A 25,351-nucleotide genomic window follows, 5' to 3' on the forward strand; every position below is an offset into this window, starting at 1 on the left:
GCTGGTTCTTTGAGAAGATAAACAAAATTGATAAACCATTAGCTAGACTCATCAAAAAAAAAGGAAGAGGACTCAAATGAATAAAATGAGAAATGAAAAAGGAGAAGTTACAACAGACACCGCAGAAATACAAAGCATCCTAAGAGACTACTACAAGCAACTCTATGCCAGTAAAATGGACAACCAGGAAGAAATGGACAAATTCTTAGAAAGGTATAACCTTCCAAGACTGAACCAGGAAGAAATAGAAAATATGAACAGACCAATCACAAGTAATGAAATTGAAACTGTGATTAAAAATTTTCCAACAAAAAAAAGTCCAGGTACAGATGGCTTCACAGGTGAATTCTATCAAACATTTAGAGAAGAGCTAACACTCATCCTTCTCAAACTCTTCCCAATAATTGCAGAGGAAGGAACACTCCCCAACTCTTTGTATGAGGCTACCATCACCCTAATACCAAAACCAGACAAAGATGTCACAAAAAAGAAAAGTACAGGCCAATATCACTGATGAACATAGATGCAAAAATGGTCATGGAAATAAAAACAAAAATAAACAAATGGGAGCTAATGAAACTCAAAAGCTTTTGCACAGCAAAGGAAACTACAAAGAAGATGAAAAGACAATCCTCAGTATGGGAGAAAATATTTGCAAATGAATCAATGGACAGAGGATTAATCTCCAAAATATATAAACAACTCATGCAGCTCAATATTAAAAAAAACAAACAACCCAATCCAAAAATGGGCAGAAGACCTAAATAGACATTTCTCTAAAGAAGACATACAGATGGCCAAGAAGCACATGAAAAGCTGCTCAACATCACTAATTATTAGAGAAATGCAAATCAAAACTACAATGAGGTATCACCTCACACCAGTTAGAATGGGCATCATCAGAAAATCTACAAACAACAAATGCTGGAGAGGGTGTGGAGAAAAGGGAACCCACTTGCACTTTTGGTGGGAAAGTAAATTGCTACAGCTACTATGGAGACCAGTATAGAGGTTCCTTACAAAACTAAAAATAGAATTACCGTATGATCCAGCAATCTCACTACTGGACATATACCCAGAGAAAACCATAATTCAAAAAGACACCTGCACCCCAATGTTCATTGCAGCACTATTTACAATAGCCAGGTCATGGAAGCAACCGAAATGCCCATCGACAGAGAAATGGATAAAGAAGATGTAGTACATATATACAATGGACTATTACTTGGCCATAAAAAGAACAAAATTGGGTCATTTGTTGAGACGTGGATGGATCTAGAGACTGTCATACACTGAAGTATGTCAGAAAGAGAAAAACAAATGTCGTATATTAATGCATGTATGTGGAACCTAGAAAAATGGTACAGATGAACCGGTTTGCAGGGCAGAAGTTGAGACACAGATGTAGAGAACAAATGTATGGACACCAAGGGGGGAAAGCTGCAGGGGTGTGGGGATGGTGGTGTGATGAATTGGGCGATTGGGACTGACATGTATACACTGATGTGTATAAAATTGATGACTAATAAGAACCTGCTGTATAAAAAAAGAAATAAAATTAAATTTAAAAAAACTAATACTAAACTTTCTTTGGGTTATTTGTATGGAAATATGTTAATATAAATGTTTCAGACATTACATGAAATTCCTAAAAATCTTATATGTTCTGGTATAATGTTATAAGTCATAATTCTAGTTATTTTTTTAAAATAATAATATATCTCAGAAATAACTAAATTTCCTTGTCAACTGCATTATTATGAACTTTCATCAAATCTTCAACCATGGTCATTTTTAAGTCTTTTGTCATTTACAGACAGTTCTGGGTGTACTCTCATGCTTTTGCAAAAATGTTCCTATAAAAGGGTTTCATCTTCAAGGAATTCATCGAAAAGACTCTGACAAGTACAGGTTTCTGGTAACTGACTATACTGCTGAACTGAATGAATAAGCATTTTCAGAACTCTAATGGAAAACTGATGAATTCATAAAAGTGCTAATAAAAGATCAAGATGAAAAAAAATTAATTACATGGGACTGAGTGAACTGATGAGGATGATTACAATTTTTGTAACTTTCTGTTTGAATTAAAAAAAAAACAGATAGCTAGTGGGAAGCAGACGCATAGCACAGGGAGATCAGCTCGGTGCTTTGTGACCACCTAGAGGGGTGGGATAAGGAGGGTAGGAGGGAGGGAGACACAAGAGGGAAGAGATATGGGGACATATGTATATGTATAACTGATTCACTTTGTTGTAAAGCAGAAACTAACACACCATTGTAAAGCAACTATACTCCGATAAAGATGTTAAAAAAAATAGAATGGTTAAATATAATGTGATATGTTCACACAATGGAATATTATAGAGTAAGGAAAATAATAACTACACGTACATACATGAATGCATCTCAGAGACAAAATATTGAACAAAAAAACACAAAATAAATATTTTTAAATGCACATAGGATATTCTGCAAGATGTATCATACGCTAGACCATAAAAACAGTTTCAATGAATTTTGCAGAATTGAAAATTCAAAAACATTCATAAAGAGAATGTTCTCCTACTTCAACAAAATAAATTATAAATATATAAATTATAAACTTATAACATAAGTTATAATATATAGATTATAAATATATAAATAGCACAAGGAAATTTGAAAAATACACAAATCTTGGAAATTAAAAACACATTTGTAAATAAGCCATGGGTTAAAGAAGAAAAACAATAGAAATCAGAAAGTATTACGAGCTGAATAAAAATGAAAACACAACATAAAATTCATGGAGTGCAGCTAAAGCAGTGCTTAACAGAAAATTGATAGCATTAAACATCTGTACTTAGAAAAAATAAGAGCAAGCTCAACCCAAAATGAGCAAGAGGAAGAAAATAAAGATTAGAACAGAAATCACTAAGATTATAAAAAAAAAAAGAGAATCAATGAAACTAAAGGTAGGTTCTTGAAAAGATCTTCAAAATTGTCAAATCTTTTAGCTAGACTGATGAAGAGAAAAAGATAGAGGTTACAAATTACCAAAATCAAAAATGAAAGGGGTACATCACCACTGACCTTACAAAACTTAAAAGGATTATAAAGAAATACCATTGTATTAATTCCTGTAGCTGCTATAACAAATCACCACAAACTTGGTGGCTTAAACAACAAAAATTTATTCTTTCACAGTTGTGAGGGCCAGAAGTCTAATATCAGTCCCCCTGGGCCAAAATCAGAAGTCAGCAGGGCAATAATTCCTCTAGAGGCTCTAAGGAAAAATCCATTCTTGCCTCTTCCAGCTTTTGGTGACTGGCTAGCGTTCCTTGGCTTGTGGTCACATCACTCCAATCTCTACCTTTGTGATCACATTGCCTTCTCTTCTGAGTGTGTCCAAATCTCCCTCAACCTCTCTCTTATAAGGACATTTGTGATTACACGTAGAGCCCATCAGATAATCCAAGATAATCTCCCCATCACAAAATCCTAAACTTTACTGCATCTGCAAAGTTTATTGCCGTATAAGATAACTACTGACAGCTATAAACAGTTTTATGCTAACAAATTAGACAATTTAGATTAAATGGAAAAATTCTTACACATATTACCAAAACTGAATCAAGAAGAAAGACCTATAACAACAAAAGAAATTTAGTTAGTAATTAAACTTCTTCCTACCAAGCAAAACAAAACAAAAACAAAAAAACTTAGGCCCAGATTGTTTCACTGGTGAATTCTATCGAATACTTAAGAAATAATAACAGTCCTTCACAAACTCAGGGGAAAAAAATTAAAAGAAGAGGAAAGAACACTTCCCAAGTTATTCTATGATGTCAGTATTACATTAATACCAAAGCCAGACAGACATAACAAGATGAGAAAACAACAAATCATTATCCCTTATGAATACAGAGGCAAAAATCTGCCACAAAAATATTAGTAAACTAAACCCAACAACATACTAAAAAGCTCCATATACTATGACAAAGTGGGATTTTTCCATCTGAAAATCAATGTAATACAATTAATGTAATAAGCCACATTAATAAATGTGTCCAGTAAAGGACAAAAATCACATGATCATTTCAAGATGCAGAAAATGTATTTGACAAAATCCAAAATGTATTCTTAATAAAAAACTCTGAACAGACTAGGAATAGATGGGAAATTCTTCAACATCATACTCAATGGTGAAAGGCTGAATGTTTTCCCCTTAAGATCAGTAAGGCAAGAGTGTTCACTCTCACTACTTTTAATCAACCTTGTACTAAAGTTTCTATCCAGTGCAGTCAGATAAGAAAAAGAAATAAAAAGTATCCAGATTTGAAAGAAAGAAGTAAAACTGTCTTTATTTGCAGGTGACAAATTCTGTATATAGAAATTCCTAAGAAATCCACTAAAAAAAAAGAAGAAGAAAGGAACCACTAGAACTAATAAACGAGTTCAGCAAGGTCTCAGGATACAAGGACAAAATATAAAAATCAATTGCATTTCCATATAATAGCAATGAACAACCTGGAAATGAAATTAAGAAAACAATTACATTAGGAGTAAATTTAAAAGAAGATATGTGACTAGTACACTGAAAACTATAAAATTTTCCTGAGTGAAATTAAAGATCTAAATAAATGGAAAACATTCCACGTTCTTAGCTAGAAAGATTCAATACTGTTAAGAAATCAATTCCCAAACTGATCTACAGAGCCTACAAAATATACAAACCACTAGCTAACTTAATCAGTATATGGGGATAAAATGCAAATAAGAAATGACAAGACTTTTGAAAAACCATAAAAGACTATTTGCAGACCTGCAAATATATTTTAAAACCTAAATGAAATGTATAATTTCCTAAGGAAATACAATTTAACAAAATTGATCCTGTTAGTGGTAAACAGTTCAAACAGACCACTTTCCATAAAAGAAACAGAAGAAAGCTAGCAATGAGCTATCACCACAAAAAAGTTCCAGGCCCAGGTGGTTTCACAGGGAATTCTACCAACTTCAAAAACTAGGTATCCCATGGCACCACTAAAGAAAATTTTCTTATTTTTTTATGAAGTATAGCACTGACACCTAAACCTATAAAGAAAATTATAGATGAATATAACATAAATATTGATACAAAGATACTAAATAAAATAATAAAAACAGAATATCCAGCACCACAAAGAAAATAATATGCAATAACTAAGTGGGATTAATTCTAGGAATGTAAGTTGGTTCAATATTAGGAAATGTATTAATATAAAACACCACATCAACATATGTAAGGAGAAAAATTATGCAATTATCTCCATACATGTTTAAATGACCTCTGACAAAATTCAACACCCTTACCTGTTAAAACACTCAAGAAAATAGGAATTAAGCCAGTCTAGAAGCTACTATTTCATTTGGTGGGGAAACATTGGAGGCATTTACAAAGATCAGGAACAAGGCAAGGTTGCCTACTGTCTCCACTACTACTCAACATGTTACTGGTGGCATTAGTCAAAGCAGTTCGGTAGGAGAAATCAACTAAAGGCAAGAGAATTGGAAAAAAAAAAGAAGTAAAACTATCTCTATTTGAAGATGATCTGATAGTGTATCTAAAAGCCTAGAGAATTAATAACAATACTAACTCAAATGTTTAAAAAAATTAAACAAAGAAGCAGGACATGAACTCAACATACAGAAATCAACAGCCTTAATATACATAAATAATTAGAGGATATAAAATAGAAAAAGCCCCACTTTAGGAACAATCTTAACAACAAGTGTGCAAAACTCTTAAGAGGAAAACTTTAAAACACTTCTGAAAGTCACAAAAGTACACTTGAATAATGAAAAGACATCTCTTGTTCTTGGATAGGACAGGTCAACATCATAAAGATGTCAGTTCTACCTAACATCAATTTAATGCAATCTTTATTTTTTAAAAAACAAGCTTCTTTGTTGAGATAAACAAGTTAATAATAAAGTGTTTTTATTAAAAGTGAGAATAGTCAGGAAATCGTTGGAAAAGCAAACTACAAGGGTGGGGGAGGGGTGGGGAACCAGTCTTACCAGACATTAAAACATACTGTAAGTCTTTAAAATAAAATAGTATGGTCTTCAGTAGTTTTCCCAAGGTGTATTCATGAAATACTTGAAATGCCTACTAAAAATGACTGACTTTGGGAAATGCTGTATTCCATATTCCCTTCTTCAATATTCATAAGGCATTTAGCATGTTAAAGATTCTTGCAATAAAGGAAATATCTTTGCTTAAAAAAGTAGTATGGTCTTGGTACATGAACTGATAAACAGCAATGGAATAGAATAGGAAGTCCAGAAAAAACCAAATACATGTGGTAGCTTATGTATACATGTGGCATCTCAAAACACTAGGGCAAAGATGGCTTTTTTTTTAAACAAATGGTGTTGGGACATCTATTTGGGAAAAGAAAAAAAATTAAATCCAGACCTCATACCACACAGTCCAAACAAATCAGGGATCTAAATGTAAAAATGATATGCAAGTACTAGAAGGCAAAATAGGTAAATTCCTTCATGACCTGGGCATATGTAAATAGTTTTTAACTAAGAGACAAAATTCAGATGCAATAAAAGATTATAAACTTGACCTCATAAAATTAAGAATCTTTTGCATAGCAAAAAGTACCATAAAAGTCAAAAGACAACTGTTGAATTGTGAGAAAATATTTGTAACACATATCACAGATGCAGATCTAATATTCCCAATAAAGAACTTTTGAAAAACGGAGGGGGAAAAGAAAAATGATAGGAAATGACTCAAATGGGCAATTCACCAAAAAAAAAAAGATTTTAAAAGGGACTTTAAACATACAAAAAGATATGTTATGGCCTCATTTCATGCTACTCTCCCTCTCATTCACTATGCTCTGTGAACAGTCCAAGCTATAGAAACTTCACACTTGTTTATTGCTTCTTATGCTCTCCGCCTCCATCTCCCCACTCTTTAAATGGCTAGCTTCTTCTCATTTTCAGGTTTTCACTTAAAAGCCACCTCCTCAGAGGCCTTCTCTGACTGCCTATCCAAAGTCCTATCTGTCCCCCCACAATGTGCCCTTTTATTTCCTTAGAACAACAGCCTAATCTGTAAGTGTCTCTCCAATTCAAATGTTAGCTTCCAAGGGAAGGTGCTTTGCCTGTCTTGCTCACCGTTGTATCCTCAGTGTCTAGCACAAAGCTTGACACATATTTCAAAGTAAATAATGAGAGGTTGGGAAATAGCATAACAGATTTCAGGATCTGGGAGGCGAAACTCTCAGAGTGAAGGCAAGGTCCAAGATGTAGACTTGCAGTAAGCTGCTGAAAGGAATTAAGGCCATTCAAAGAACTGATGTCAAGGTGAGGGATAGATTATCCACATTTTTACTAAAGTCATCAACTAAAATATCCCTCGATCTGAGCACTATCTCTAGTTAATCCTTCCAGTTCTCTCAGTAATTTACATTTAATAACCTTTTAAAAATCTCATTGAGACCTCCTTTCTCTTTCACCCAGTTCATAAACTCTTCTAGCTCCACTTGCCTCTTTCTGCAGCCTACACCCTCAGTGTTTAATCCTCACATCAATGCCTAGTTTTTTCCTCAAACCAACCAACATTTCCTATCACCTGTAGCAGTGGTTCTCCACTTTGAATACGCTTGAAATCAAATGTGTTCTAAGCACTATCTGCAAATTACCGTTTTCCAAATATACTGAGAGATGTGAGACATCTGTGAGAGATGTATTTGTTTCCAAGTTTTTAAAAACTTGTACAGAAATTACTAAACATTTTGTACAGAAAATACTAGACATATTTATATAGCTGTTCTTATTACCCTATGATAATCCACTTTCAAGAAATCATGTGCCATACACACACACACACACACACACACACACACACACACGCCAAGAAGTCATAGAAAAGACGACATTTTGCCAAATGTATAAAGTTCCATCTGTGGTGTACTGATGCATAGACAGCATTTACTAAATTGAAGAGGGTCATCCATTCCATGTTCAACGATCTACATCATGTATCTTATAGTAGTTGTTATAATAATTTAAATAGCATATAGTTATCATATTACTCTAAGTTTACTGTATAATAAACATCTATGCCACGTAAACTCATTCCTCTGGACCTGTATCTGAAAAGAATTCATTTATGAGATCATTATAACTAAATCCAAGTGCACATTTCATTTCCTAAATTCTTTTTGCTGTTCTACCAAAATGTTAAAATATTCTATGGTCAAATAATTTGGGAAACCAAACTTGGGTAAATAATGTACCTTGCATATATGTGCACTACTCTTTTTAGAATGTATGTAGATGCTGTTTTATCTATTAGTAAATTCCATTAACAACACTGCCACACGGTAGCTTTTTTATCATTATAGATTTTCCCAGTCAGTAGATAGTAAAGAGCCAGCTACTTTATTGTGGAGAGATTTCTTTTTTTTTAACAACAAAAAGGTACCCTCATACTCAAAAAAATTGGAAACCACCATTCTACAGAATAAAAGTCCAAATTCCTTAAGAGGACATACAACAAACACCTCCTATGGCCTAGATTTCCAAACATATCTCTCTTAACACAAACTTTGCAATTTTTTCTTGTATTATCCTGAAGCTAAACCTTAATATGCTCTCAATTTATCATAAAGTGAGTCAAGATTCTAAGTTTTTAGAATTAAGACGGTACTTTAGACACCAAGTAGTTCAACTCCTTAAATATACAGAAAAGGACATCACCTTCTTGTGTACCATTTGTTTCCTGATAAATACTGTACTGTTTTTTAATAACTTAAGACCAATAGAGAATGTAAAATTTCCTAATAATACTCTAACAAACTTTGAAAAAGTGAGTTTCAACTTGATTCCCCTTTTCCATTTCCTCTATGCTCTGGCAGTACCACTAAATGGTAATTAAACTCAAGAGTTTCACACACTTCAAATACAAATTTACCTAATTAAGAACAGGACGCCAATAATTCACTTTGCAGACATGATACAGTTTTGCTCCTACAGGTTTTTCTGTAAGAACCTCAGGAATTGAAAACAGAGGTAACTAAGGTTTCTGGAGTTTAGCCCTTTAACCATTACAAATGAATTCCCAATGATGATAATGATGATGATGACAGCAGCTAACATTTATTAACTCTTTACTTTGGACTGTATTAAGTCCTTTATATCATTACCTCCTTTAGTTTTTCAGACAACCCTCTAAGGTAGGTAGTAATTACTGTCTTCACTTAACAATTAATAAAACGGGGCTCTGACATTAAATAACTGTCAGGGTCCCACAAGTAAACTTTTCCTCAGGTGTTACCACTCTCCAAAACGAGCGCATGTTTCCCTCCCTCCCATCAGCACGCATTGACCCCTTGGTCCTTCCCAACCCTCTAGGTGGTCAGGCAGGGGACAAACTCCTCCACCAGGCCCCCCACTTACATTCAGCAGCCGGTGCCCAGGACCCTCCTTGGTCTCGTCTTTGGGCCGATTCAAGGTCTTGTCCTGCTCCTGGATGTTACGGGCTGCAGAAGAGAACTCCGACCCTCTACCATGTGTGTTTTCCAAGTTGGTACGGGGAATCCTCTGAAGTATCGGGGCTGTGTACAGGGAATGGACCTGCCCGTTAAGGTTATCTGCTGTGTTGGAAACCTTGCCCATGTCTCGGGGCGGCTCCATCCCTCCATCCGCAGCTGGGCAGGCCTGCGCACTAACCGACCGACGGCCTGCTACTGCGCAGGCGCAGCCCTCTCCCCGCTTTTCCCGCGCTCTTCCTGTGCACGCAGCAACCCCCCGGCCCCCCGCGTGACCCACAAGTTCCGGCCAGGCTTCTGCTCCAGCCTGGCTTTGGGGGCGTGCTAGTTAAGCGAACCTGCAGGGTCAGCGGCAAGCCCTTGCTCAGGCCATTTAATTCTCCCTTTGAAGGAAGTCAGAGCAAGCTTATGGACAACAAGCCTCCTCAGCATGGGGATTGAACTTGGTTCGTTTCTTGCCTGCCCCTTAACCCATCATAAGCCCTCTTCTCCCTACACCTCCTTACACTATCCCCTGAGCTCTAGATGTTATATTTCCAACAGTCTACGTGGACATCTTTACTCGACTGTCCCATAGACTCATAACACAACACGTTAATATTCATCTTCCCTCTCAGACCTCTAATATGTTCCAAACGTACTTAATGTAGCAATGTCATATCCACAAAAGCTTAAAACTTCAGACACAGTTTCGAATTCTAACCCTAAATATTTGAACCCTACTCTTTCTCTTTATGGCACCTCATCTAGGACATCTCACACACAGATGACTGGAATGGTTTACTCCTGGGTCTCCTGGCCTGCTGTCATCCACTCTTTCCACTGCCCCAGTGTTAATACAGCTTACCTTTTAAAGCATACAAAATCACAAACTTTCAGAGTTTCTTTATTGGCCACAAAATTTTAATTCCATAATATGGAAAACCAGGGACTCCAAAATGCCCTTTACCACCTCAGGATCATTACTTATGGCTATTCTATATGGAATCTATTTTTCTTTTATTCAAAGGCCACCTCAGAGTTCAGCCTTAAGTTTTATAACCCCATACACATACCCCCAAAGCAGAATTAATTGCTGTCTCCAAGCTGCTACTTGGCATATCCCTATTAGTGGGCTCACACTATTAGAATTAGTTAATTTCAAAAGATAGAGTTCTTTGGGGGCAGGAAACTGATCCTTACCTTTCGCTCTTCAGGGTTCATGGCACAATACCCCAACGCCCTTGATACATGTTTGCTGTCATTTTGAGTCTGTGCTGTGTCGTGTTTAATCACTGTTCAAAGAGTGTCGTGTTTAATCACTGTTCAAAGAGACTTGCTGTCCACCAGCACACTCTGACTTCCTTAGGGTTCATGTGATGCAACAACAAAAATCTAACCTAACTCTAATCAAACCTCTAGCCCTAACCTCCAGTCTACAGGAAATTCAGGAGGTAGAGAAACAAACTGAATGATACTTTTACGGGTAAAAAAAAAAAAAAATCAAACAAATAAAAATGTAGGTGGGACTATTTTTAAAAACTGGTTTAGATTCTTCATACACACACACACACACACACACACACAATATCATGGGGGAATGTAGAATGGTATGGCCTCTCTGAAAAGAGTCTGGTAATTTCTTAAAAAAACTAAACATAGAACTACCATACAACCCAGCAATTGCACTCCAGGATGTCTATCCCAGAGAAATGAAAACTCACATTCACTCAAAAAGCTATACACAAATGTTCATAGCAGCTTTGTTCATAATAGTCAGAGTGGAATCAGCTCAGATGTCCTTCAAAAGGTAAGTGGTTAAACTTCAATACATACCTTGGATCATGGCTTTGCAATAAAAAGGAATGAACTATGGCCATACAACGTGGGTTACTCTCCAGGGAATGTGCTGAGCAGAAAGAAGCTAATCCCAAAAGATTATATACTGTACGATTCAACTTATAACATTACTGAAATTACAAAATTTTAGAAATAGAAGACATTAGTGATTGCCAGGGCTTAGAGTTAGGGGTGCAGGGAGGGGATGTGGGAAGGAGGTTGTGTTTATAAAAGGGCAGCATGAGAGAGTCTTATGGTTTTTGGACTTGTTCAGTACCTGGGCTGTGGTGGTATATAAATGAACCCTACACAATTGATAAAATTGTGTAGAACTTAATATATACAGACAAACACAAGTGTGTACAAGTAAAACTAGGGATACGTAAAACTAGGGATATCTGAACAAGATTGGTAGATCATGTCAGTGTCAATATGTTGGTTGTGACATTATACTATGAATTTTGTAAAATGGTATTTGGAGGCACTGGCCAAGTATACAAAGGATTACTCTGTATTATTTAAGTTTGCATGAATCTACATTTATCTCAGTAAATTTTTCAATTAAAAAATATCATGGGGGAGAAAAGATAAGGAGACCAGTTTAAATTTAGATAACAAACTGAAATGCGTAAACCTTGACTAGATCTTAAGAGACAACTGGGAAAATTTGAGAAAGGACTGAAATTATTGTTTTTCCAACTGTTTTAATGATATTGTGCTATGCAGAAAAATGTTCTTTTTGGAGGATGCATGCTTAAATATTTGGGTGAAGTGACATGATGTTAGCAACTTACTTTCAAAAGATTTAGCAAGAAAAAAGGATGTATAAAGAAAGAAAGCAAATGAGGCAAAAATTTAACAATAATCTAAGTTGATATAGATTACAGTTGCTATTACATTAGTCTTTCAACAATTTTACATTTGATAGTTTCCAAATAAAAATCCCTCAGAGCTCACTCACATGTGTAGCCTTTTCTTTGTCCCCACTTCCACCAGTAGAAATCCTATCCATCCTATAAAGGACCTGCACATACCCCTTACCTGAAATACTTCCCTGGATTCTTCAACTCCTATGCCTATCTCTGTCTTTTGACTAGATTATGAGTCACTAAAAGGCAGGTACCATGTTTTATTCATTTTCTTTCATTTTTTTGTCCTCTCACAAACCTGGCAATTTGATCAAGATCAAATCAAGTCATCCATTGCAATCCAAGCTTCGTTTCATAATAAATTACAAATGGTACATGTAGGCCAGAGATCCCAAATGCTGGCTAGTCTACTGGCTATATCACAACCACTTGGCATATCTTTTTCTAAAAGACAGTGTTCCAGGTACCATCTCAGACCCAATGAATCTGAATCTCTGGTAATGGAGCATAGAAGCCTATATATGTTTTGTTCTGCTTGCAGGGAGTGGGGAGAGGCAGGTATTAATTACTGAATATTTTGCACCCAAAAAACAATGACAAAAACCCCACTGAGGATCTTGCTTTTTGACACCTCAAGAACTCTACTAAGTATACCGCTCTACCCAACATGTGATGTATGGAGAAAGGTGAGAAAAATTATGATTTTGAGCCAATCATGGAGACATACGTTAGCAATGAACTTCCTCCAAGTTTCTCAATCATCGTGGCCAAAAGTTTTTTGATAGATACCACTGTGTTTTCCTTGATGAAAAATTTGTACAGCTCCACCAGATTCCACGGACTGGGACATGGACATCTTTGGGGGACAATATTCAGCTCACCAAAATCCCCCACATTGGTTCTTTCATGTTTCTCCTTGACGACATTGTTCAGGTGTGGTAAGCTTCAGCGCTAATAAGTGTGGCTTCCCTGAAGTTTGCTGACAGGGAGGATCACGAACTCCTGTACTGCCAGCTTGATGCCAGCATGAAAACCATTGCTGATCACAGTGAAAGCTGGAACAGGCAGGATGACTTCAGGATTGCCAGTGGATTCACAATTCTGTGACAGAAGGGGAATTCCCTTTTCAGCAGCTTTGGCCTTAACAAACAGCAAGATAGTCCTAGTATGGTGTGTGTACCAAATTTAGACCTGTGCTCAGAGCCATCCAATTCCATCATCAATTTGTCACTCCTCTTCTGCTCCACGGCATTCAGTGGCTTGCTAATCAGGGCAGGCCCAGTTTTACTGAGGTGCTCAAGAGCCTCTGAGACACCTTTTCCCACAGTGAGCCTTGATATCTTGAGCTCTAGGTCTCATACCAGTTGAGGCATCACTGGATACAGCTCTGAAGAGACCTCTTTGAGTGCAGGACCCACCTGAAGAGTGGGATTTCCCTGACAGCCAAAGATCTCTCTGACAAAGAGCTTGAGATTAGGTATGGTGAATTTCTACTCACACTTCTTGTCATGTAAAAAAGAAGCAGGGGAAAGGGTCTACAGAGGTCAAGTGAGTGTCAATAGGCTCGCAGCCCTCTCCTTTATTCTCCTGAGCTCTTGGCCCACTTGGCTTCTCTTCTGCAATATACGTTTCTTTAAAGCTCCCTAAATGATTCTGATGTGCAACCAGATACGGGAACTACTGGTACAGGTCTTCAAGAAAAATAAACTTTTATGATTATAAAACTTTTCAAATAAAAGTTACATTTCCTTTTTATTAGCCATGAAATAAAGCATCTTTCAAGCTAAATTACATTACATTAGACTTATTACATGATACACAACCACTGAACCAGTTTCAAAAAAAACAAATTTCATATTTCAATTTATTCAGTAAGGAGACATGAAAAATAAATAATGAAGGTACTTTTTCCCCCCTTCTTCCCTATTCCCTAAAGTTATGTTTAAACCTGATATATATTTTGTAACACTAAAGTTATGGCTTTTTTAAAAGCACTGTATACAGTACTTTTAAAGATAATGATTATAAATGCAACTAATTTGAGAAAACAGGAAATAAACACTTTCACCTGCTGGTTTCTACCTCAGCATCTCCTTTGTCATAAAGACAATAATGCTATAGAAATTAATGTTTGGGTATAAATCACAGATACAATTTTAACATTTTCCATAATCCTGAGAAATTCTTCAGCATTATATAATCGAAAAATCAATTCCAAATACATCTGTAAATATCTTATAAAAATACATTTAAAAACAAGAATGGGAAAAATTCTAAATACTAGGTAATTACTCTGAAGGTGAGTTGGCACTATGAAGAGGCTTTGATTCCTTTATCTTTATCAGGATATTCTTCCACATCAGAGGAGAACATCAACTCTGGGAGAGAAAATGAACAAATCACACTCAAAATGATTTCCCAGTATCTCAAAGAGTTTTATAGCTTAGTTATAAACAGTCTTTAAATACTGACATATTATATGATAATAGAAAGCCCTCAAGTACAAGTAAGAATTCTTGATAGTGAAATCTGATTTAAAAGGTGAACTAATGACAAATGTACACGTTTTGCATTTTGAGATATACAAGTTTTGAATGTATTATAAACCCTTGAAAAATAAAACATACATAATAGAGACAATATAATAACTCTTACCAGGAAATTTAAGTCACTTAGAGAATCCAGGATCATTAGACATCTAAGAGGTCTAATTCTATAGGGATCATGATAACCTAAAATGTAGGACACAGATGCAGTGGAGGACCTGGAACTAAGATGAGGTGTGTGCCAGGATATCTTAAATATGTTACCCTATTTAATCACCATAACAACCCTTTAAGCGAGTATTATCATCCTCATTTTATATTTCCTTTTTTTATCCACATGGAAATGTTATTTGCCTCACATGACCCTAAAAGCAGGATTCTGGAAATATTTAATAAGTAACACACACACTTTGTGATTTAGACTGAATAGTACACAAGCCAGCTGCATGCAGCTTTAATCCCAGCCACAGTGCAGAATGTTATTAGCTGACATTTCTACATTCAAACTATTACTTAGCATAGACACATAATTTATTAAAATACCAGGAAACACAAAAAAAGAAAACCTTAGGAATTGATAAAATAAAGTCGCCTGATGTAAGCATTAGATGAAAAAATCTTTGAATGACTAAAAACTATACTGAGTGAAAGAAAAACAGCAAAATACTTAAAGCCTAAGATTTTTTTAATACTTTAAATATATCAAAAGGAATAATTAGTGAACAACATGAGCAAAGGTACATTTATGAATGAAAATACACAAGAAGATTACATTTTTTGTCTTGGTTTTTACAAATGGAAATGTTGAAAAGATTCTCAGTTCCAAGACTTCTGAGACATAGGCTATAATCAGTTGGTCAAACTGCAGTTAAATGCTCAGGATGTTTAACAAATCACGAATAAAATAATAACCAAAGTCCAGAAAATATCAAAGAGATTCAAGGATGAAATTGTGGAACAACTGCCAGGAAATACAACTTATAATACAAATACTAAGCAGTTCCCAAAGTAGTGCTGAAAAGACTAGCAGTTTGCTAATGTGACTCTTCTTCAGGTGTTCCAAGAGGGGTCTGAGGACTAGAGATTAGCAAATCTCACTTCACCCTGGGCACACTAAAGGTAGAATTACTAAACACTTCATTAGACAATGAGGGGTTCAGATTTTGTGGCAAGTAGAGGAGGAGGTAAGAATAAACTCACTTGAATATGTGTCTAACAGAGGCTAATAGATGAAACATGATTTATTTCACATTAAGAGATACTTTGATCAGAAAAAGACTAGGAGAAATGAAGAGCAAACACTTCCTATAAAATACCTGAAGCGTTTCAAGAGAAGAAATGCCTCCAAAATATGAGAAAGGACAGCAGAAGCCCCTCATTAAGTATTTGATACTTCAAGACTACAGCTCTCCTATACACTCCTCCCTGCTTCTCGTGGCATTGTTTCACCACTTTATTATTACTCTTCTTGTGTTATTTTACGTTAAATATATCTTTGTTACTGAAATGTTGTAAGCTGTATCCATTAAAAGAAGATTTACAAAGTCAACATGGAAGATTTTATGATATACTATTTTTTCTTTAATATATACCTTCACTAAGATCCATGCCTGGCCTATAAGACAAAAAAATCCAAGATAATCCAACCAGAAGGGCCACCACCAGATTCACCACAATCCATGGCTGGAGAACCTGTTCCTCAACTCCTTCTGCCCTAAAGGTACAGAAATACTCATTAGAAATGTCTTCATTTTGGTCCATATATCCAGATATATCTATTTTATAAACTTTAAAAAAAATGAGCAGTCCTCACCCAGAGGAATAACAAGCATAAACTATAACTTCCCTATAAAATAACACCATATATATCATGAGAACAAAGGTTCAAATGTTATTGAATTCTAAACAGATTTGCTTTGTACACAGATGTAAATGGAAATTTACTGTTGCCAAAGAATTTTTCTAAGTTTCCCTTCCAACTACTGTTAGTGCTACTCTTCAATCATTCCTTTCTCTCTTAACCTCAAGCCTCTAGCCACTCTCTTCAAACAAGACTGCCCCTCTAAGTTTTGTGAGGTGAGATCTCAGCCATCCTGTCACTCTGACGGTTGGCCGCTGATCGGCGGAAGCAGACTCTCCCTAGTCCGCTCTCTTTCTGGCCTGCTTGGTTTCCTGACTCTATCCCAGGTACCCACTCCCATCACTACTCTGCAGTATCAGGCTCCCTGACTGGGGGTGAGGGCTCCCCCAGTTCACCATGTAATGATTTATTTTAAAACCATAACTTCAGAGATTTAAACCAGATTTTTTTACAAAACATTTCATTAGAAATGCAGGAGTAAACAATAGTTACCCATTAACCAATGGAATAGGGGTTTTTTTTGCCATAATTTTGGGAAAAAAAAACAGGGCCCTCAATATTATTTATAGATGAAAACAAGTAAAAGAGTGAAAGGATAAGAACAGCACCATTACTCCCATCGTTGCTGTTATTACGATCAACAATTACTAATGCTACTGTGAATTCTTACCAGAGGCTACCATTAACAGAAGAAGGTGTGTAAAGGTGGATTCTGTCACTTGTCATTTGTTGACTCAGAGATAATATAAGAGCAGTAAAGTACACTGAGAAAAAGACAAATGAATTACTAATAATGTATTTTTAACAATTATTTTTAATTAATTAATAAAATTAATTAAAAATTAATTATTTTTAACTTATAGATTACTTTAAGGTCAAAAATAATCTGTACTTTGGGGAATGATGATGCAAAAAAATTTCACTTGGTCAATTTCAATAGGCTGGATAGTCTTACATTATTTTTCAAGAATATAGGTAGAGAAGGGTCTTTTGATGCTCACTATTTCATCATTAGGCTGACAAGAACCTAGAAGATCTTTTAAGAAATTAAATGACTTACTCAAGGTCCTAAAATTCGTTTTATTAATATTCTCATAATTAGAACAAAATTTATTCAAAATTATCAAAAAGATATAAAATATTATTTGTTACTAAAATGCCCTATCAGCTCAATCTGTTTAATGTCAAGTAGGTAACACAAAAGTTAAATATTAAGCAATATAGAATAACAAACTTTTAAAAGTTATTTAGATAACCTCTATTAAAAAATAATTCTATCAAAATTATGCCTACAATGTTTTTTTAATTACAAAATCCGCTGAATAAATATCTATATGTAATGTTTATAAGTAGCAATAATATAAAGTCCTTTTTAAAATAAAATTATACTCTTTCTGGTTCAAAGTTACATAGTTATCAAATTAAACTATTTACTCACAGAAGGATGCTAAAGCTGTTGGATCCAGGGCAAGAAAATTTCGGATTGCTACTGATGTTTTAGCAAAGTCAATCCTAGAAAATACAAAAGCCTCTTGTCACAGCGCAGTTGTAAACTTCTTACAAAACTGTACTCTCTGGACAATAGTTTCTTCCTTCTCTATTTTAATGCTACCACATGTGTTGTCTATTACTAAGCTTTAAGTAGCTACAGTTTATACTTAACACACATGAAAGAATATCTTATTTACAAAGGCAACATAAAACATTTAACTAGAAGACTATTTTAGTCATCATTCCTTTAGAGTTAAGAAGAAACAAATTAAACTTGATTGGCAAATTTCATTAGATTCTATTATACCTCTTTCTATTACCCATATTATTGGGTTATAAGTTGTTTTTCTTAATGGGTTGAATTGTGTTCCCAAAAAGATATATTGAACTTCTAAACCCTGGTACCTGTGAACGTGACCATATTTAGAAAGAGAGTCTTTGCAGATGCGGTCAACTTAAGATGAGGCCATTACAATGGGCCCTAATCCAATATGACTAGTGTCCTTATAAGAAGAGAAGACACACACAGAAAAGACTAGACTGTCATGTGACAACAGAAGGAGAGGTTGGAGTGATGCATCTACAAGCCAAGGAACACCAAGGACTGCCAGAAACCTCTAGAAGCTAGGAAAGAGGCAGGAACAGACTCTCCTTGGAGCCCTCCAAAATGGAACCAACCTTGCCCACACCTTGATTTTAGACTTCTGGATTCCAGAACTGTGAGAAAATAAATTCCTGTTTCAAGCCACCCAGTTCGTAGTACTTTGTTACAACAGCCCTAGATAACTAATACAATACCCAGAGTCTTGTCTATACCTGATTCAGGTCATCTGGAAGATGTTTGGGACTTTCTGAGCTGATTATATTTGTATAAAATTTTGGACTTAAAGAGTTGATGCTGGAATGGGTTAAGACTTTGGGGGATATTTTTGCTCACAGTAGTCCCATCCCCCACCCCCCCAAAAAAACCAGAAACAATGGCTTTTTTAAAAAGTCAAAACAATATTAATATGCTATAATTCTATTTTGAAAATGTCACAGTCAGTCAGGGACACATTTTGCTCAACACTTCCTCCTGAAGAAAAGTTAGAGGGATCTGCAGTCACAAGAGTCTTACCTGTCAAAAGCTGAAACTGTACTTAGAGCCAAAAGCAAGTAGAGGAGACTCTGGAATGGATATGCTAACGTCTTGTATTGTTGCAGAAGGTTTGAGAGGTTAGAAAGCTCGTCTCCTGCTAAAACATATATCACAACAATATTCCACACAGCACAGCCAGCCAAGACGCCATGAGAAAAGAGACCAATCATCCTGAATGGAAAAGGGTTTCATTATTATACATGAATGACAAAAGTAAAAAGATAAAACATTCTTCAAGTCTCTTCACATATAAGAATAAAATTCAACATTTCACAAAAAGTAAAAACAAGTTTTTCTTTTTACTACACTGATAGGCAGATCATTTAACTCTAACTGAATGTTTAAAAACTATACCCACCACCATTTTAAGTTGTCAATTTTGTTAATAGTATTGAACAATCAACACTTTTAAAAAAAAATTATGGAACATTTGTTTTAAGAGAAGTCCAACAAAATCAGCCACCTGAAAGCCCGGTTCACTGACAGTGCAACATCTCTGGTGGTCCAGGAAGGCTTCATGTCCATCAACATGTCTATATTTTCTGTGGTCTTTATCAACTCTGAGCGATCAGCAGCCTGGAATCGCCCTAAGAACACAATACACAACTATAAACAACTAACAAGAGGGAACCCTGGTGGTCTTTCTTATTATTCTACACTTAAGAACCCTCACACTGAGACTGAAATTTTGCTGTTTTCCTATCTAAAAATTCTCCCTGATTTGGTCCCTATTTTAGAAGGTTCTTTTCTTTCAGTTTATAAAACATACTATTTTTTTATCTTTAAGAAAAGTAAACAATGTCCATGAACTTTCTTCTCGACCCAAAATAGATGTTAAAGTAATAGTCTTAGAAATCAGTTATATTAAATGAAATACAATAATGAACTTGCAACTCAGAACAAAGTCTGGAAACCTTAACATAACATAGTCTGAAAACCTCTAATTTAGAGACTTTACGAGTATTAAAGTTTAAATCCCAACACTATAAAAGTCAATATTTAAAAACACCTTAAATTTCTTAGGAAAAGATGACAGTTAGTGTAGCATGGCATTCTGTGATGACAGAAAAGAAACTGGTTGTTTCATACACTTGTCTTAAGAAGATGCCCATGGAAGGTACCAGTTCAAGTGTCAGCACTGCAATACTGTGAGCACAGCTTTATGCTTTTACTGCTGACGAGGAGGCTTCTCCTTCTCATTTATCTGCTGATCCACAAATGAACCTCAGGAAACAGGAAAGGTTCCATTATCCTTGCCAAACCTGGCTGTCAAGTACTTTGGAGGAGGAAAGACAGAAGTACGACACCTAATTTTCCCAAAGAAAAAGCAACTTCTGAGCAGACTAGTGGTAACTTTTATGGTCAGTTACTTTACTAGGGAAGTTTCTGCGCTAAGGGAAGCAAGAATAAAAATGAGGATTGAGTGATATTGCTTGAAAATAGACTGAAGTAAATTATGGCCACATGGTAAACTAGTAAAAGCCCTTAACTAGAAGTCATGAAACCTTGGTTCGAGTCCCAATTCTGCACTAACCAGCTGTGAGACGCTGGGGGAGTCAGCCTCTCTGGATCGCAGGTTTCTCACTGGCCAACGACGCCAAGATCCCTTAGGTGGGTTTTTATGGAATCAGAATTCTAAAACAATTTATGTAAAATCTAAGTTGCAAATTTTAAGGACTAATCTTTATGTTTTAGATGAGTTCTTTAGGCAGAATATTCAAAGCATATCCATGGGAAAAGCATATGGTCATGATCATGCTTTCAGTAGATTTTTCTTAAACTCTGCAAATGTAGTCTTATAACCAATGCAGAACTATCTTCCAAAAGAGTATGTAGCTATAATGTTGTATTTCTTATTTAATATGGTAATACCATCATGTATTTTCTCTTATTTATTTTTAATTGTAGCATTTCATTACCTGCTCCACCACCAATACCACTACCAATTGCAGAAAACTGGTAAAGTACAACAAAGAATAAAGAAATGGGTGGGAGTAGAGGGAGATTTTTAAAATTACCCATAATTCCATAACACAGAAACAACCAGCATTAATATTTTGGCATATTTCCTTCTAGTCTTTGTTGTCCTATGCAATTTTCTATAGCTGAAATCAAACTACATGTGTGTATTTATGTTTATTTTTCATTAGAATCTTCCCATGAAGTGAAAAATTCTCCCTAAACATTATTTTTAGTGGTGCAGAAGATTTCATTGTATAGATATGCCATAACTGTCTGAAATCATTCCCCTCCTGTTTTACATTTAGGTTTTTTCCAGTTTTTCGCTCTCATGAATAACAATGTGATGATTAGCTTTATGTACAAATTTTTATCCATATTTTTGCTTATTTCCTTAATTCAGATTTCTAGAAGTGTAATTCCCAGGTCAAAGGATATCCTTGCATAATTCTTAAAGAGCTCACATTCCAAAACAAAGACCTACTTACGGCTTTTTTCCACAAACACTTTCCCTACAGGCTGGCTAATACCAGTGGGTGCAGTCAATACAGACTGTTGTTCTGGACTACTTTGCTCATCAGTAATGATGTCTTCATCTTCAACTCCTAGCTCATTGGCATAATGTAATTCAGCTGGCTGGGTTTTCCTATAATCAGGGAGAAAGTAAGAAAAATGGATGATTATTAACTTTTTACAGACCCAAATAAGGAGGTACCTGTGAGTCTCATGGAAAGAGCCTTGGACTAGGGAGTCACAAAATTTGGTTTTTAGTCAAATGGATCAGTTATTAACTCTTATGCACAGCAAGTCACTTTTATTTCTGTGGGCCTCAGTTTTCTCATCTGGAAAATGAAGTGACTGAACTAGATTCGTAAGCTTCTTCACAGATTTAAAATTACATGATTCTATATAGATACTGACCACTATTTGCAGAGTCACTTCCAAGTACAAACAAGTTATATAACTTCCAGTGTACTTCTTTAAAGAATACCATTATATTTTACCTGACAATTTCCTATGTTAAAATAAACATTTTTATGTATTGCTAAAAAAATCATAATCTGAATTCTGTTAACATGAGAAAATAAATAATATAGCCTATTTTATTAATATTACCTTTAATTTTTAATATCTTTAATATGTAATATTTTTATTACTTATACAAAATCTTGTATTTGTGTTCCTCTTCTTCAGAGACAGCTCCTAAAATTTTTTATTTAAATACAATATTTTACTTTTCTCAGTGGGTTTACTCTTTTCAAATTTATCCTTAGATTGGTTTAACTGATATTTTTGTACTATTACTTATCCTAGAGATATACAACTACAAGTATTTAATAAGACTTAGAAGCTGCCATTTGGGAGCTTGAAATTAAGCATCAAGGTATCTCTGCAAAATATTTAGAAGGACAAATAAATTCTTACTTTGTCTTCCTTCGAGGTTTCTGAATAGCTGGCTCCTCAGCTGGCTCCACATTGATACCATTTTCATTTGGTAATAAAGATGGACTAGAAGTCTTCTTCTGGGTAAAGGCAGTCTCCAATTCTGAAAATAAAGTAGATTAAGTTTTCAAATTACCAGGATGTAAAAAGGAAAGTAATGTACAAGACTTCTGCAAGACAAAAGAACTTAAAGAATTTTAATTGGCCCCCAATTTTTTTCACCATCTTACAAACTTTTAATTTTTAAAATTTTACACCTCTAAACACTCAAGAGAAAGTTTGAAACTGTGATACCAAACAATATAGAAAAAAAAATTAAGTAATCCAACACCCAGGGTGTGTCAGAGATCTCCAAGATTACTTCCAGGTTCTGTGATTCACTCAAAGGACTCACAAGTCATTTACACTCATGGTTACACTCTATTACAGGGAAAAGACATTAAGCAGAATCAGCATAAAGGAAAAAGCTCATGGAGCAAAGTCCAAAAGAAAACAGGTACAAGTTTCCAAGAGTCCTCTATCAATGAAGTCACACAGGATATGCTAATTCTTCCAGCAACAAGTTGTGACAACACATATGTCGCTCTCTCTTCCAGGCAAACTCATCAGACACTCAGCGCCCAGGGTTTTTATTGGGAGTGATCACACAGGCACCCTCTGCCGAGCACATACCAAAATTCTAGACTGCCAGAAGAAAAGCAGATGTTTAGCATAAATCACATTGTGTGCACAAATGCACAGTGAGCCACCCTGATAGAGAAAGCTTTATATCAATGTAGAAAATTGTTTACCAGCCAAGTTCCCAGATGCCAGTCAAGAGGCCCTCTAGAAAGTAGGCCTGTCCAGGACTACTGTGTTAACTCTTTTCTGCACACAAGGTATTAAGTTCAAGTGAGTCAATGGAAGCTTCTAACCCACTAGCAACTCTTCCTATCTGGAAATACAGGAAATGGAATGCCCTCAAAGTCCCGAAAATTCTATTTTAAAAAACACTTACAGCCTGGGCTGGAAATATAATATAAGCAGTAGAGCCTACCACAGACGTTCTGAACAAAACAAAAATCAAACAAAATTTAAAACACAAATTTAGAAAGCTGGCTCTGTATGGGTAGGTACATTCTAGAAGGGCAGGCACAAGTACTCTTTGGCCTAAACTTACTTGGGTCCTGAATTTTCTAAAAACAGTAATTTCTATTAATACATTTTTTTCATAAATTATAAAACTATAATTATATACAATTATATTAAAATAAAATTTTGCGTGAATTATAAAAATTATATTTTTTCATGAATTTTCATGAATTATAAAACTATATAGGTATATTGGTATCCATCTTGATTTTCAAATTGTACCCTAACTGAATTACTAAGAGAGTAGCATGTTTTTTTGAATTTTTGAAATTTTATTTTTTTATACAGCAGGTTCTTATTAGTCAACAATTTTATACACAGCAGTGTATACATGTCTATCCCAATCGCCCAAGTCATCACACCACGACCACCACCACCCCGCCACTTTCCCCGCTTGGTGTCCATATGTTTGTTCTCTACATCTGTGTCTCAATTTCTGCCCTGCAAACCGGTTCATCTGTACCATTTCTCTAAGTTCCACATATATGTGTTAATATATGATATTTGTTTTTCTCTTTCTGACTTACTTCACTCTGAATGACAGTCTCTAGATCCATCGACATCTCAACAAATGACCCAATTTCATTCTTTTTATGGCTGAGTAATATTCCATTGTATATATATACCACTTCTTCTTTATCCATTTGTCTGTCAATGGGCATTTAGGTTGATTCCATGACCTGGCTATTGTAAATAGTGCGGCAATGAACACTGGAGTGCACGTGTCTTTTTGAATTATGGTTTTCCCAGGGTTTATGCCCAGTAGTGGGATTGCTGGATCATATGGTAATTCTATTTTTAGTTTTTTAAGGAACCTCCATACTGTTCTCCATAGTGGCTGTACCAATTTACATTCCCACCAACAGTGCAAAAGGGTTCCCTTTTCTCCACACCCTCTCCAGCATTTGTTGTTTGTAGATTTCCTGATGATGCCCATTCTAACTGGTGTGAGGTGATACCTCATTGTAGTTTTGATTTGCATTTCTCTAATAATTAGTGATGTTGAGCAGCTTTTCATGTGCTTCTTGGCCATCTGTATGTCTTCTTTGGAGAAATGTCTATTTAGGTCTTCTGCCCATTTTTGGATCGGGTTGTTTGTTCTTTTAATATTGAGCTGCATGAGTTGTTCATATATTTTGGAGATTAATCCTCTGTCCGTTGATTCGTTTGCAAATATTTTCTCCCATTCTGAAGGTTGTCTTCTCGTCTTGTTTATGGTTTCCTTTGTGATGCAAAAGCTTTTAAGTTTCATTAGGTCCCATTTGTTTATTTTGTTTTTATTTCCATTACTCTAGGAGGTGGATCAAAAAAGATCTTGCTGTGATTTATGTCAAAGAGTGTTCTTCCTATGTTTTCCTCTAAGAGTTTTATAGTGTCTGGTCTTACATTTAGGTCTCTAATTCATTTTGAGTTTATTTTTGTGTATGGTGTTAGGGAGTGTTCTAATTTCATTCTTTTACATGTAGCTGTCCAGTTTTCCCAGCACCACTTATTGAAGAGACTGTCTTTTCTCCATTGTATATCCTTGCCTCCTTTGTAATAGATTAGTTGAC

The 25,351-nt window shown here is 35.4% G+C and overlaps 2 protein-coding genes across 2 annotated transcripts in view; both read right to left on the bottom strand.

Moving 5' to 3' along the window:
- Positions 1-9,687, bottom strand: part of LOC102989840 (cation channel sperm-associated targeting subunit tau) — a 75,508-nt gene extending 65,821 nt beyond the window's left edge. The window contains exon 1 of the mRNA XM_024124637.2: positions 9,451-9,687. Coding sequence (XP_023980405.1) covers positions 9,451-9,687 — 237 coding nt within the window. The remainder of the gene's footprint in view (positions 1-9,450) is intronic.
- A 4,388-nt stretch (positions 9,688-14,075) lies between these two features.
- TMEM237 (transmembrane protein 237) overlaps positions 14,076-25,351 on the bottom strand; it is a 26,422-nt gene continuing 15,146 nt past the window's right edge. Inside the window, exons 6-13 of the mRNA XM_055089439.1 lie at positions 22,650-22,770; positions 21,713-21,870; positions 19,729-19,852; positions 19,245-19,436; positions 18,075-18,148; positions 17,307-17,400; positions 16,368-16,489; positions 14,076-14,607 (exon numbers count right to left, since the gene is read on the bottom strand). Coding sequence (XP_054945414.1) covers positions 14,540-14,607; positions 16,368-16,489; positions 17,307-17,400; positions 18,075-18,148; positions 19,245-19,436; positions 19,729-19,852; positions 21,713-21,870; positions 22,650-22,770 — 953 coding nt within the window. The 3' untranslated portion in view covers positions 14,076-14,539. The remainder of the gene's footprint in view (positions 14,608-16,367; positions 16,490-17,306; positions 17,401-18,074; positions 18,149-19,244; positions 19,437-19,728; positions 19,853-21,712; positions 21,871-22,649; positions 22,771-25,351) is intronic.

Source organism: Physeter macrocephalus, chromosome 2 (genome assembly GCF_002837175.3).
Source record: "Physeter macrocephalus isolate SW-GA chromosome 2, ASM283717v5, whole genome shotgun sequence".
NCBI classification, from domain to species: Eukaryota; Metazoa; Chordata; class Mammalia; order Artiodactyla; family Physeteridae; genus Physeter; species Physeter macrocephalus.